Raw genomic sequence first — 16,672 nt, forward strand, 5'->3', positions numbered from 1 at the left:
AAGGCTGAATCAGACATACAGTACCACTACCACCATCCCCGCTGTTTTAGACCGACACTCGATCTGTACGAGTTGTATTTATATGTACAGAGTGTCGTTCTAGAAACAACGAGAATGGTGGTACTGTATGTCTGATTCAGCTTTCCAGCAACTCTTAATGTGTTAAAAAGCCTTGTGAGACTGTACAGGGCTATGTTTACTCGTCTGAGCATGCGCAGTTCACGAGAGACCAGTACGTGTTTGTAAACAAAAGCGCCAGCTTTTGACGATGGGACACCAAATAACACAGCACCGGGTGCCTTCAATGTCATGGCATGCTCACAAACGAATATGGAATATCAAATTTGAGGCAGTGAATAATCATTTTTGGGGCAACGTTAAATGATTTTTCTCTTTGATATATTGATTTTTTAGTAACATAAAAAAATAACCTAGTGTTTTAATCTTGATGATCTAAGTATGAAATCTCTCCACCGAAGATATTTCATACCCCGAAGTTTTTTCATACGACACCGGGTATGCGGGCCGCATATTCCTGAACCCAAGGTGAATCCATACAAGCCCCGCCCTCCGGTCGCATGGCTCCTCCCACGATCGTATTGCCAACACCTTGACCAAAAAAAAACTATGCCAGTATGTGCTTATGCCCATTTATAATGCATACATGCATGCATATGTATTTCTATACAACTATGTCTCTGTCATACGATGTGCAAGTGTCATTTAATATGTAAAAACACTATATTTATATGCCCGAATGCAAGAGCATCACATGAGAACACTGTTAGCTTTGGCCAGTTTGACTGTAATTCCGTCTCACATAAACGAGATTACCTTTTAGCTGAAATACGCTAATACTGTATTTAAAATAAAGGAAAGCATGCATATGCAAATTTTGTATCATGTTAATTTATGTACGTTCACTTTACACCCTTGGTTCAAGATATATGCCCTTCAAAGGATATTGTAATTTATAACAACATCAGGTTTTAGTAGCCCAATAACTGGCGCCAGACTTTTCAGACATGGAGCCAGCAGTTGGGCCAGACAACTTTACATCGAAGTCCCATGTGGTGGATGAAGAAGGAGAAGTAATTGTGATCAGCGAAGACCGTGTGGTGGATGATACCTACCGTGTGGATGGCTTTGAGATCCACGATTTTGTGAAACAAAAGGACTGTGTAACATTTAGGACAAATGTTGAGCCAGCAGTTGGGCCAGACAACTTTACATCGAAGTCCCATGTGGTGGATGAAGAAGGAGAAGTAATTGTGATCAGCGAAGACCGTGTGGTGGATGATACCTACCGTGTGGATGGCTTTGAGATCCACGATTTTGTGAAACAAAAGGACTGTGTAACATTTAGGACAAATGTTAAAAGTGAAGAGGACTTTGAACGCTGGAAAAATGCATTTTTCCTAAAGAATAATGTGTGCTTCAATTCATTCAAGATGTTCTCTGTAGGAAAAATGAAATTATTTCGCCAACAACTGATGTGTCACCATGGCAAAGAGACCCACGCGGGCATCAAGAAGACCTACACAGGGTAAGTTACTAATTTAATCAGTAAGTCCTACGCTATGCTTTGTTATGTTTTCTAGTGTTCTAGTTAACTCCCTCGAGATTAGTAACATAAAATATATTAGGGAACAGCAAAGGGTCATCAAGGCCCAACAAGGTTGTCCTGTGTCAGTCACAGAGTGACTTCGTCATTACACTAATGTAATACATGCATTAACACTACAAAAATGTACAGTACAGCTCGCTAATGCAATATGAAAAGCCCGTGAACAGGGCTCAGTCCTTCACATAATTTATCTATCCATTTAGACATTTCACATTTAATACTACTCCCTGGTTCCTATCGCTCATCCTCTCACATATCCACTTAACTAATCCACCTCCTATCCCATGTAATCTCAGTTTGTGCACTAATCTCTTATGTGGTACTTTATCAAGAGCTTTGCTAAAATCTAAATGAGTAACATCTATGCTATTACCCTCTAACTGTTTGGTAATATACTCTATGAACAGAAGTAAATTAGTAAGACAAGATCTACCTTATCTAAATCCATGCTAAATTACTCAAATCAATATATACTTATTCAAATTATATCAAATGCTATTCTTAATAATAATCTTCTCTAATATATACCTTACATAGGTACTACACAGGTCAAACAGACAGACCTATTATTACTAGCATGGTCCTTCCTACCTTTTTTTTTTAATTGGTGTAACATTAGCTAACTTCCAGTCCTAAGGTATCTCTGCAAATCTCAGTGATCTATAAAAAATTAACCTAAGTGCCTCAGAAATAATATCTTCACCCTCCTTAAGTACTCTGGCATGTATCTCATATTATTGTGTTCTTCTTGCAAATTACTAATGCTTGTTGTCTTTTTTCACTTCACAGTTGCAAGGTGTTCATGGATGCTACCATCCGGTTGGTTCATGCAAGATCTCCTGAAGATATAAGAAGTTTTCCATGCTTCATGAAGATTACTGGACAGCATAACCACCCCTTAGATACAGCTGATGTATTAAATCAGCTGAGAGTTTCTCCATGCACCAGAGAGATGTTTGAAAACTATTTCAGACAAGGTAAATGATAAAATGCATATTGATTTTTTTATGCATAAGCAATGGAATTTGAAATTATTTGTTGTTCCTGATGCATGTTAATGTTGCTGTAATGAGGTGAACATATATCAACTGTTTTAATTTTACAAATAAGAAGAAATTGCATGAAGAAATTTTACATGCTGTGAAAGTATGCAATTGATTTTGTTATAATTTACATAAGTAAGTGTCAGGTACAATATACACATAATTTTAATGAAGTCTATCTTTTCAGGAATCTTTTACAGAATGGTGCAGTTATTGCATCTTCTCCCCTCTACCCAAGCAAAAAGTATAATTATATGGGTAATATGAGCTATAATCTTAAGCCATATAATATAAGCTCTAGGCATAAGTTTTATGCTATAAGCTTGAATCTTAAGAAGCTCTGATTTTAAGAAATATTAAGTGACCAGTACAGTACTGTTAGGTGACCAGTACCTCCCATGATTATAATATATGTAAGAAATATGGCGTCCAACACTACCAGTTGTTAGTATATTCAAGGCTAAACACAGTCCACTGAATACTGAATATTATTTTATATTACTATTTAAGGTCACATATACTGCTCTAAGCAAAAAGTATAATTATATGGGTAATATGAGCTATAATCTTAAGCCATATAAAATAAGCTCCAGGCATAAGTTTAATGCTATAAACTTGAATCTTAAGAAGCTCTGATTTTGAGATATATTAAGTGACCAGTACAGTACTACTGTTAAGTGACCAGTACCTCCCATGATTATAATATATGTAAGAAATATGGCGTCCAACACTACCATTGTTAGTATATTCAAGACTGAACACAGTCCACTGAATACTGAATATTATTTTATATTACCATTTAAGGTCACATATACTGCTCTTTTCAGAATTATTGTTAGACTGTCCATGCATCAGTATGTTGCCATTTCATTATAATATACATATGCAGTATATTACCTACCCTTGCAACGTCTTTGTTGGCTGTTAACGTAAATTTTAAGAGGATATATTGAAGATGTATTGTTTTATGTAATGCAGTGTGTCCCTTTGCTATGAACTGTGTATGTTGAGTTGAACATAACAATAGTATTATGCATACAGGTATGGCACCTGGACAAGCCTACAGGCACCATTTGCTGAAGATGGAACTCGACGAAGACTTGTACAATCAAGCCAAGAAATCAATAAATCCTTCTCCGAAGTCCGTCGAGTAAATGTGGAGTACATGGAAGAAAAAGGAACATGGAGGACTGAATACGCCGTCAATGTTTGATGCCATCAAGACATACGCTGAAAAAAATCCGGACCTCATTATAAAGATACACAATGAAGGGAATCAATTTGCAGTTGTTTTGGTCACCCCATTCATGATGAGGGCACACAAGCTGTTGCAAGAAGCTGGAGAAGTTGTATTTGTTGATGCAACAAGTTGTGTTGATCAGGTCAACACAGCAGTGATACCACTTCTCTGTTCAGGACCAGCTGGGGCTGTACCATTGGCTGTCCTGTTCACCTCATCTCAAGATGAAGCAACACTAACAAAAGGTATTTAATGTAGGCCTATACTAGCTTGTTTCTTAATTCTCAATTAAAATGTGTATAAGTGTTTAAGTATTAGAAATCTGTTTTAGGTATTCAAGTGTCAAGGAAAGCAGCTAATATAATTTTGTACTTTATCCTTTGCAGGATTTGGTATGGTAAAGGAGGCGATTGGGGAGGATGGATTTTTTGGTCAAGGAGGTCCACAAAATTTCATGACAGACAACTGCAATGCAGAAAGAAATGCATTGGCAGCCATTTGGCCTAATTCAAAACAATACCTCTGCATTTTTCATGTTCTCCAACAAGTATGGCGCTGGCTTCTTGATTCTAAACATGGAATCAATAAGAATGATAGACAAGAATTGATGAGTGCAGTTAAACTACTTCTTCATGCCGAGTCAATTGACAGATTTGAAGATCAACTGGAGAAAGTTCAGCACCATCCTCTTCTTCAGAAATATCCCAATTTCAAGAGGTAATAATAGAATATATGTTTTAAATGGTTCCATTGGTATTCAGCCCGCACGGGATTCAGCCCACGGAATTCAGCCCACACGGAATTCAGCCCACACGGGATTCAGCCCACGGAATTCAGCCCACACGGGATTCAGCCCACGCGGGATTCTGCCCACGGAATTCAGCCCACACGGAATTAAGCCCACACGGGATTCAGCCCACGGAATTCAGCCCACACGGAATTCAGCCCACACGGGATTCAGCCCACGGAATTCAGCCCACACGGGATTCAGCCCACGCGGGATTCTGCCCACGGAATTCAGCCCACACGGAATTAAGCCCACACGGGATTCAGCCCATGGAATTCAGCCCACGCGGGATTCAGCCCACGGAATTCAGCCCACGCGGGGTTCAGTCCACACGGGATTCAGCCCAAGGAATTCAGCCCACGCGGGATTCAGCCCACACGGGATTCAGCCCACACGGGATTCCGCCCACACGGAATTCAGCCCACGGAATTCAGCCCACACGGAATTCAGCCCACATGGGATTCAGCCCACGCGGGATTCAGCCCACGCGGGATTCAGCCCACACGGGATTCAGCCCACGCGGGATGCAGCCCACAGGATTCAGCCCACACGGGATTCAGCCCTCGGAATTGCGAATGTGAACACACCCTCTCTCTCATCACGTATATATGCACTCGAACGAAAACACACACATAATCTTCTCTAGCTTAGGGGAGAGTGTGCGTGTGAATGTGAACACACACACACACACACACACACACACACACACACACACACTCTCTCTCTCTCTCTCTCTCTCTCTCTCTCTCTCTCTCTCTCTCTCTCTCTCTCTCACACACACACGTTGTAGGAGTTTTAGTTTCTTGTGAGAGCTGGCAACTGCGAGCCAGGCTCAAGGACACAGGCTGTGTCCATTCATTAGCAAACTCTGTAATTGATTTAGTCAAAGCTCTCTGCCCATCCAACTCTGCTGAGAAAGATTCTTTGCAGAAAATGAGCATGAGTAGAACAAAATGTGTTAATATAGCTCGGCAGGGTCTGGGGTTCCACTTCTCTAAATCTCTTGTAGAAATTTTGAAAACAACAATGTTTAGTATAATTCCTGATGAGACAACTGATATTAGCAGTGAAAAGCAGTTAGCTCTCTGTGTTGTGTATTTTGACTATGAAAAAGTGGAGCCTGTAACATCATTTTTTGACATGGCTGTTGTTGAGAAATGTGATGCCCAGTCATTATATGATGCAATAAAAAAGTGTTTTGAAGATAAAAATATCCCTCTCAACAACATCATAGGCTTTGCTTCTGATACATGTAATGTGATGTTCGGAGAAAGACATAGTGTTGCTGCTCTAATGAAAGCTGACTATCCCAATATTTCTTTTGTAAAATGTAGCTGCCATATAATTCATCTTTGTGTGTCACATGCTTGTTGAAAACTTTCAACTTCACTAGAAGACTTGTGTAGAAACATATATGCTCACTTTAGTAGATCAAGTTTGAGGCAGCATGAACTTAAAGAGTTTCAGCAGTTTCTTAATATTTCACCCCACAAAATGCTATCGTTTGGACAAACAAGGTGGCTGTCATTAGAAGCTTGTGTATCCCGTATATTAGAACAATGGGATGCCTTAACACTATATTTTACATCTGTGGTTAGTGAAAACCATGACCCTTCATATGTGACAGACAGTATTCTCAGGAACCTGAATAACCCATTCATTAAAGCTCAGCTACAGTTTGTTCAAGTGCAGCTTCACAGGGTCAATGAATTTAACACACTGTTTCAGAGCTCAAGTCCTCAAATTCAAAACCTTCATGACCAAGTTGTAAGCCTAGTGAGAGAACTAATGGGGAATTTTATTCAGGTACCGGTAGTCCGCAACTGTGATCCTCTGTCTTTCGATGTTGAAAGTGCTAGATTTCATGTACCACTGGAGGATGTCTATATTGGAATAGGAGCTACAGACACAGTTCTTAATTCATCAATTTGCAAAGATACTGAAGGTATTAAGAAATTCAAAGCTACCTGTAAAGCATTTCTAATTGAGTTGGTTAATCAAATACGAACCAGATTCCAAGTTAAAACTCTAAAGCTTCTCTCTTTCATAACACCAGAAAATGCAATGAATATGAAGCCCCGTAGCCTCAGGGAAGTTTTTAAGGCTTTTCCATATTTACAAACAATTTGTAACTGTGAATATGCAGATTTGGAGTGGAGAAACCTTGGAATTGACACAGAGGTTGGAAGCTTTGGTGAGAATGATGTAGAATTTTGGAAATCTCAACTAGGAAAAAAGAAAATGAATGGGGAACCAAAGTACCCAAACCTGATGAAAGTGGTTGGATGTGTTATGTCACTGCCTCATTCCAATGCTGCTGTAGAAAGGGTATTCAGTCAGTTGAATTTAATAAAGACTGACTTAAGAAATTCTCTGAAGCCATGCAGTCTTGTTAGCTTGTTGCATATTAAAAATGGTCTTAAACGGGTTGGAATAAGTGCACATGAACTTACAATGGACAGTGATCTCAGAAAAGTACTTAAACAAGTAAAAAGTAATTTCTACTGAGAGTCAGTGCCAGGACATTCTCTCAGAAAGGTACAAAATTTAGTATTTCACATGTATAGTACTGTAAATGCCTATTCATAACCAGTTAACCAGTTAACCAGTATCTCCACTCCTTCATTCCTCTCACTCCATACTTCAGCATTTCTGCACTTATTCCATCCACACCTGGTACCTTTCCTCCCCTCAGCCTAGTTATTGCTTTACTAACCTCCTCCCTAGTTATCTGTTCCTGTACTTGCTGTCTACCACCTCTCAAAATATCACTGCCATACACCCCTCACTGCATCCTATTCCTTTGCCCCCAACACCACTCCATCCTCTCACTTTCACCACGTACCCCTCCTGTCCTTCCTCACTTCCATCCAAAACAATTTCTTATTCTCTCTAAACTTGTCGCACAGTGCTCTCCCAAACTCTTCATCCACTCTCGTCTTATTCTCCCTAACCATTCTCTTAACCTGATTCCTGCATGCTTTATACTCCCCTTTCCTTCTCCTTTTCACCTCTTCTGTTACATTCCCTTTCAACATCTTCCTATATGCCCTCCTCTTCCTTGAACTTTTCCTACACTTCATTCACTTGTACATCCTCTCCTACCTCCATTGACACCTCCTTCATTGCCAGTCACCATTCTTCCATATTCCTCCTTGTATACCGCTGCTGATGCAATCTCATACAGGTCACCTTCTTCTCACCTTCCCTCCATCTATTCCCTTTTCTAAACTCCAACCTCACCCTAACCCTCAATTTAACCAATACTGCATAGGAAATATGATTTACAAAAGTAATATACTCAATTTTTTTAGTTTAGAGTTTAGTGAAAAAGAATTAGGTGATTGAAAATGACCAAAGAAGTGTGTTAGTGAAAAGAATTTTGTGATATATAACAAGGACCAAAGAAGTTTCTATTCCTATTATAGTGTATGCCTCGGTTTAACATTTCTTTGATAATGATAAAGGTACCTGAGATATTTATAACTTACTTTAATATAGTTTACTGGTATAGGTATATAATACTGGGAAAGGATACTGTGATTTTCCAAGGCCAAAGAACTTCTGTTCCTATTACATATTGTATTATAACATTGACCTAATTCTTTTGTATGATGTAGCAGCAGTAATAAAAGAAATGTTATAGTATTCTTTATATGTTGCCTTTCTTTTCACAAAATTAAGTGTAATAGATAATAAACATAGAAGCAATTCTTTTGAAAACATGGTAAACTTAACTACATAATATAAGGTAAATCTAAAGTAATCATGATAAAAATGTAAGGTAATTTTGTACAAAACAGGGTAATTTTCGACTTTATCTAAGGAAATCCCAGATTCAGGGTGTTGCAGCCCTGGACACAGCCAGTGGGGGAGTCAGTCAGACCAGACGCCCGCCAGGTCACTGTACGCCTGCGGCTATTACACTCACATCCAGCCACTCTGTGTTTCTGTTATACCCAACACACGTTTATATGCAGACTCGAGCGAAAAAACACATATAATCTTCTCTAGCTTAGGAGAGTGCGTGCGTGTGAATGTGAACACTCTCTCTCTCTCGCATATATACAGTCTCGAACGGAAACACACACATTTCTTCTCCAGCTTAGGCGAGTGTGTGTGCGTGCGAATGTAAACACACACACACACACACTCTCTCTCTCTCTCTCTCTCTCTCTCACACACACACACATTAATATGCAGACTCCTACAAAAACACACAATCTCTAACTTAGGCTTGCTATGGTGCTCAACCTCCTCGTGGTGCAAGCTGGGTTCGGCGAATAGAGCACTAACTACTGTAAAAATAATGAATAGTCAAAGAATAATATTGCTTTAAGTTATTTACTTGCCCGTGAGTTAAGTCCCGTGTGGGCTGAATCCCGTGTGGGCTGAATCCCGTGGCCTGAATCCCGTGTGGGCTGAATCCCGTGTGGGCTGAATTCAGTGGGCTGAATCCCGTGTGGGCTGAATCCCGTGTGGACTGAACCCCGCGTGGGCTGAATTCCGTGGGCTGAATCCCGCGTGGGCTGAATTCCATGGGTTGAATCCCGTGTGGGCTGAATTCCGCGTGGGCTGAATCCCGTGTGGGCTGAATTCCGTGGGCAGAATCCCGCGTGGGCTGAATCCCGTGTGGGCTGAATTCCGTGGGCTGAATCCCGTGTGGGCTGAATTCCGTGTGGGCTGAATTCCGTGGGCTGAATTCCGTGTGGGGCGGAATCCCGTGTGGGCTGAATCCCGTGTGGGCTGAATCCCGCGTGGGCTGAATTCCTTGGGCTGAATCCCGTGTGGACTGAGCCCCGCGTGGGCTGAATTCCGTGGGCTGAATCCCGTGTGGGCTGAATTCCACGTCCACCGTTTTAAATGTAAATCCTTCCAACGACACTAATACACCTGCCCCTAAGACTTCCCTTTGATTAAGGTCAGCCACACATCCAGCCACATAGGGTGTTCTGCATTCACACCTCACTCTATAATGCATAGCCTGAATAACAAAAGAGTAATTAAAATAAGAAAAGTCTCATGACAATAGCCCTTCTACCAGTATTTTTTTTTCTACCTGAAACATGGAACACATTGTTGACTTTTTTACCCTTTATCTTGTGAGGTGTCTGTAATTATTCACATAATAGTAATTTTAATTCAAAATTTCAGCTACCTAAACACCTTGGACCAAAGAAGAGAGGAGTGGGCAATTGCCTACAGAGCAGGTGCATTGTTGAGGGGTCACAACACTAATAACTATTGCGAATCAACAATGTGCATCATAAAGGATAATGTCCTTAATAGGTAAGGATTAAACTAAATTGAATTTGCTATTCTGTTACTGTTCTCTGAAAAATTATTTAGTAACTCTTCAAATAAACAGCATTACTTAACCCATCATCCTTTTACCAGGCTCTCCAATAGAATCTTAAATTTTTATCCTGCAAAATCCATGAAAAATAATGTTCAAGAGCCCCTGAAATCCATACTTCTTCTTCTATTCAGCGTTATTAGCCCGTTTTTATACGGGGCGCTGTTTTTGATGAGTCCTCGACTCTCCAATGCTACTCGCCACTCCTCTGTCCTCTCCTCCATTTCTTGCTTAGTCTCACCAACCAAAACCACATCATCTGCATACATAATGTCCCATGGTACTACTCTTCTAACCCCCTCCGTCCCCTGAAATCCAAACTAATTCTTCTTTTTTTTTCAGATGTAAGGCATATAACACTGCACAACTTGTAATGTTTATGGCTGAAATCTTCAACTCCTTTATGAAACAACGGATAGTGGATGTAGCACTCAACAGAAGGCATACGAAGAGAATGAATGTCACCAAACTGCCTTTAGAAAGTGTTGTACCCTTGGGGAGTGGGTTGTACCGAGTGGGAAGTGAAACTAATCCAGGACAAATGTATGAGGTGGATCTAAATATTGGTATTTGCACGTGCACAAAATGAAATACTGGTGCAGTCTATAAACACCAAGCTGTATGTGCAGACAGTGCAAATCTAACAGTTCCTCAAATGCCTATGCTGAACAGTAATACCCGTCACCAGTTGGCAGTGTTGGCTCTAGGGCAGAAGGACGCCCCCAGTGAAAATTTCTTCAAGACACTGAAAGAAATTAAAAGTGATGAAGCTAGTAAAAGCAACATTGAAGCTGCAGTGAAGTTTGGAAAGAGTGAGGAAGCCTGTGAATTAAATTTTGAGGTCAAAGGGGATGCTGAAGAAATTTCTCCTAGCTGCAGTATGGAAACAGCATCGGTGTCATCTCAAACTAGCAGTGATCATGGGGGCTCTTCATCTTTAGCTGACAACATTCATGATGAGACCAATATTGCTGTAGCAGAGCTTTTAAAAACATCCAAAAAATTTGGTAATGAGGATTCAGTCTCAGCTCTTAAAATGTTCGTCCAGAGGCTAAGATCTGTTAAAACCTCAAATCAATTTAACAGCTCTCTTCACACTGTGGGTGTGGGTGTGTGGGTGCAAAAGGGAGCTGGACGTGGGAAGATACCCGTTCAGCCTACTTCAATTACCAGGCGATCAGAGGGTATGCCAAGAGGAGCCACGCCTCTTGGTAAAGGACGTCGCCCTCTACACTGCAATATGCCCAAGGCTAAACGTCCTCGAAACCTAGCGGAAAATGTTAGGAACAATGTGGCCAATGCCAAATCACATGGTAGTGGTCACTAAGTCATCCTTCTCCTGAATCTCATGCTCTTTATATTTCTGCCAGAAATCATGCCAAACCTGATCTCTAATTAGCCAAAAACTCCTTCATCAATAGAAAATATCAAAACCTGTTACCTTCTAACTCCCCTCGTGATTTCTGGCATCTAGCCAAAAAAATCTCCAATTTCTCTTCTTCTTTCCGTCCTCTATTTCAACCCGATGGGTCCACATCAGTCACTTTCTATCTCTAAGGCTGAACTCTTTGCTCAAACCTTTGCCTAAAACTCAACTCTGGCTGATTCTGGTCTTGTTCCTCCTTCTCCACCCAACTCTGACTATTAAGATTCTTTGTAATTATGTTTTTCATACCCTCTCTGGATTTAATCTTCGGGAGACTTGCGGACCTGAAGGAGTCCTTCCTATTGTTCTCAAAAATTGTGCTTCTGAGCTCACACCCTGCCTGGTAAAACTTTTCCATTTCTGCCTACCTAAATCTACTTTTCCTTAATCCTGGAAGTTTTTACTCATACAGCTTGTTCCTAAGATGGGTGACTGCTTCACTTTGGGTGTGGCAATCTAAGTGGGCTTTTTTGTTTATCAATCAATTTCTTTTAGTTTTGCCCTTGGCCACCACACATGATGTAAAAAAAAAAAGTACGTATCATTTGGTACTGCACTACAATGTACGCTAACCCATACTCTGCATCGCTCCAAAATCCTTTTAAACACTAATTCCAGGCTCACACTGATATGCTTCCATTTTTTTGTACCATTGGTGACCAAATTGAATGGTATTACCACTGTAAATTAGGACTGTTAATTAAGTATAGCTATTCTGAAATTATGATGCTTGTTTTATTTGTTGCTTTAGAGTACATCGTCATGATCCAACCCATGTCAACATAAGTTGAAGATGTAAGCAAATTATCCTAATAAATTGTCTAATTTATACTCAAAACAGGATAACGAATATTTGCATTAGTAATGAAAGTTGAATTATTTATGCAATTTAGAACACTGCTTCATTTTACTGTTTGATATACAATGCTATTATTAAAAAACATGTTTAATGAAAAAAATAAAGTTAACAATTCAGATATGTCATGACTCACATATTCAATTATACATCAGGTATTATTTTAGAAAACTCAACAGAAGTAGTAACAAGAAAAGGAGTTCACTATTATAAGATACACCTTATTCTAAGATGTTTCTTTCTTCTATGCAGTTTCCATCTTTGATTAGTCTTAAAAAGTACTGATAATGCATAAAATTTACCCTAGAAGTAATTATCCTTAGAACAGCAAGCTAAAAACCAGGCAGAAGGGAGGGCTATGAACATCAAGCAAATTGTGGGGTAAAGGCACGTATTTTACTGATTATGCACATGTTAATTGAGCACTTGATATGTATGTATATTTTAGAAATAATGCTGAAATGCGATTCTACCCCAGATTACTGGGAGGTCGCCATTGAACGCTCCACTCTCTAGAGCAGTAATGCGTTTATATTATTTGCAATTATATTTGATTCCGTATTTGTAGTATATATTACATGCAATAGATTGATGCTCTTATATTTTAGTTCTATCATGATGCTCAGCTGTGATATTGTTTATACATGCAATTTTGTGGAGTTAGCGACTTAATGCCAGGTTGTGCGTTTTCTAAAATTATACTTACACATCACCCGAGGTGCACCATAAGGTTGAGATACGCGTAATGATACTACATGAATGTTAAGGTTAAATTTGTTGACATGAGCGAGAGAGGCAGGTGAACTATGTAGGTATTATTATAATACTAATTGTCTATTTAGCATGGCACGAATAAAATAATAATTGACAATAGAAGGTTAAATTTGTTGACATGAGCGAGAGAGGCTGGTGAACTAAGTAGGTATTATTCTAATACTAATTGTCTCGGGCTAAAAAGAGAATGCAGACTTATTTAGCACGGCACAATTACAATAATACTTGACAACAGAAGGTTAAACTTGTTGACATGGACGAGAGAGGCAGGTGAACTAAGTAGGTATTATTCGAGTTAAGCAGAGAATGCAGACTTAATTAGCACGGCACAATTAAAATAATACTTGACAACAGAAGGAGGTTGTAAATTATATTAAAGAACACAATTAATGAAATACGGGTAATGAGGCAGGTGAACTAAGTAGATATGATTCTAATACTAATTGTCTAGGGATAAGCAGAGAATGCAGACTATTTAGCACGGCACAATTAAAATAATACTTGACAATAGAAGGAGGTTGTCAATAATAGGGAGAAAAGAACACAATGAATGTTACAGTGATAAAAAAAAAGTCAAGAGAGAGTGTGGATGGACGACAGCGAACTTTGTTTACAAAATGCCATGGCAATAAATCCAGTCACCACAATGGATTATTATACCTTAAACGTCATATCTATCCATCACTGCATCCATAAAATAATGAGTAGCAAATTTATAAACCTAAAAAATATGCGCCCATGTATTATTAATGCCTAAATAGGGTACAAAATTGCATGTATTGAATTGTATAAACACGAATATGTGAGCTGGAATTATAACCAACTGGCCATACCCCAACAGTGTTCCCACGTAAGGCATATCACATTAGCTGCATAGCAATATAGTTTTTACGTGACACTTCCCTAGGAGGAACTGCCCAATGACAGAAGGTATTTTATATAAAATAAACGTACACTGCTTAGCGATGCATGTAACGGAAGGAAGGTTTAGAGGCTTTATTTTGGCATAGGTGTTGGCAATACGATCGTGGGAGGAGCCATAAGACCGGAGGGCGGGGCTTGTATGGATTCACCTTGGGTTCAGGAATATGCGCCCGGCATACCCATGCGCAGTAGGTAGGAGACAACGTTTTTTTCTGAGGTGGAAAAAAGTAACGATTATCGCTACTTTGGTTACAAAAGTAACGAAGATACCGATATATATTTAAATAGGTAGCGGATGGCCGATAACCCGATTTTGTTATCAGCGATAAAGTATCGCGTTAACTTATCGCGATAACGCCCAGCTATGACTAGGAGCATTACATTAACCAGCTTCTCCCGCATAAATATAACCAGGAAACAGGAATAATAAACCATTTCAACAATAACTACAATTAAATATCGTTATTGTGACCCAGGAAACAGTTTTTGGGATGGAAATTGGGAAACATGAGAAACTGAGTACGACAATCTGGCACCGTTGTACAATAATCCCAGCCATCAGCTGTTCAGTGTTTGTTTACCTCGCGCGGGGGAGAGAGGAAGGGACGCTGTGGCTGGGTTGCTGAAGTGCTAGTCCCTGAGGTCAAGGCCAGGGTGTTGTTCCAGAGGGTCAGCCGCCTCACAGCCTTGGTGCTGTATGAAGTGTTCAGTGTCCACACAACACACTGCCGGATTGCCTTGACGCTGCAAGTAGAAGGGGGGTGAAGGCCCCTCATTAGGTAGGTTAGGGTAAGTTAGGTTTGGTTAGTTTAGGCTTATTGGGCAGGCAGTTCGGGGAGCAGAAATATGCAGCGCAGGACTGGACATGGAAGCAACGGCCCACTACGCTTGCCGGTGTTGTGAGAAATACCTCCAGGCAGAAATATGTCGCTGTGCTGGCCACCACTGTTGTGGCAACACTGGTGTTTGGAAGCAGAGAATGAGCTCCCCAAGATTCAAGCTTTTTCTGTAATAATTAGGACACCAGCATGAAAGCCTTGCAAAATCAAGCAAAACTGAACTTTTTAAAAAATCTATTTCTATTACAGTTTTTGCTGAGTACCTGCTTTTGGTGCATCAGTTTTGCATTTGTCGGAATTTATTAAAAACATTTGGGCATCAAGCATCTCATAGCATCCACTGTTTGATCTCTGGGGGACACTGGCCTTGGCTTCCAGTGTAACACTCCGCCCTCAACCTCTGGTCTTGAACGCCATCACCACTGACCTGACCACCCTTTTCACAGCGGCAGGCATCCACCCAAGGTCTTGAACCACCCCAGACAAAATACAGCAGTCATTTGAAGGTGGAGCGTAATATTCTGGAAGTGAACCCAAACACCTGGCCGCCCTAGTGTTTGGAGGGGGGGAGGTTGTTATCGAGATGCTTGACACCCTAATGTTTTTTATGCATTCCGTCAAATGTGAGACTGATGCACCCAAAGCAGGCACTCAGCAAATACTGAAATACAAACAAAATTTTTCTGAAGAGTTCTTTTCTGCTTGTTCCACAGCCTGACTTTCATGCAGAAAAGAATTTTGAAGAGGAGAACCTTGCATCGGTCATTTATTTCCTCTCGTTTACCAGTAAATAAAACGACGAGAATGGTCTGCTACATTTTTGTTAACAACAGTGTCACTCATTGTACTGAAGTGTAATTGCCACAACCCCAGAGAAACAGGGAATTTACAATATTTGAAAAAAATAGTTCAAGCCGGGTGGACCCTGTGACCTAAAACCCACGGACTGGAACTCTGAATATACCTCACTGGAGGGAACTTAGTCTGTTAACCCGTCCGCTGCGATTGGCACGGGTTTGGATTTCACTGTTAGCCTAGTCTCATATATATAGTTTCATGTCTTTCTCTGTCTCTGTGGTGGATAGTGGAGTGTTTCCCATGTGGTATTGATGTGCTGGATATCCTCTCCCAAGGTGCAGGACTACATTTTCTTCATTGAATTGTAGCAGCCACTTTTTGTTCCACTCCTGTAGCTTGATGAGGTCTTCTGCTAGGAAATGCACAGTCAAGGGGTCAAATATACTTTTCCCATTTCATTTCAACAGAGTAAATTTTAATGTAAGTGGAGTTTTTCCATGTCGAGAATAGGCTAACAGCTCCTCATTTTCATTTTCCATTTCCATCTTGCAGCACTCACGGTCAACGGCACTGCCCATACACTCAGTCCACCCTGGCGGGGACCTCACCAATGACCTCCATGAAAACAGGGTCCCAGACAAGCCAGTTGGTCTGAAGGGTGAGTGTTTCCCTCAGTGTTGTGATTTACATCCTCTGTCCCCTTCAAATTGTCCCGCCTACCTCCTACCTCCTTATCCATCACTTACATTCTTAATTCCCAGCAAACAGTATAAACCTAATATATGTGTGCATAGAATTTAGGATAACTTACAGGTACAATACATTCGTATAATTTTGTTTTCGTGGTACAAAATATTCATGTTTGGAAGCCATGATAAAACCTACATAGTGATCATGATGGTGGAGTCACTGTGTTATCTGCAGTGTCTTGTGGTCCATTACAGCCGTGGCGCTGACTGACCACATCAGGGTGTGCTGGCAGCCCCCCGCACAGCACAATGT

At 40.4% G+C, this 16,672-nt stretch overlaps 1 protein-coding gene across 1 annotated transcript; it reads left to right on the forward strand.

The window, feature by feature from the left end:
- Window positions 1-128: 128 nt before the first annotated feature.
- LOC126992316 (uncharacterized) lies at window positions 129-10,642 on the forward strand. Its single transcript, XM_050850986.1, has 6 exons — window positions 129-1,546; window positions 2,417-2,604; window positions 3,712-4,155; window positions 4,297-4,627; window positions 9,852-9,986; window positions 10,396-10,642. The coding sequence occupies exons 3-6, from the start codon at window positions 3,825-3,827 to the stop codon at window positions 10,640-10,642; spliced, it is 1,044 nt and encodes a 347-aa protein (XP_050706943.1). The 5' UTR covers window positions 129-1,546; window positions 2,417-2,604; window positions 3,712-3,824.
- Window positions 10,643-16,672: the final 6,030 nt, after the last annotated feature.

Source organism: Eriocheir sinensis, unplaced genomic scaffold (assembly GCF_024679095.1).
Source record: "Eriocheir sinensis breed Jianghai 21 unplaced genomic scaffold, ASM2467909v1 Scaffold440, whole genome shotgun sequence".
Lineage (NCBI taxonomy): Eukaryota > Metazoa > Arthropoda > Malacostraca > Decapoda > Varunidae > Eriocheir > Eriocheir sinensis.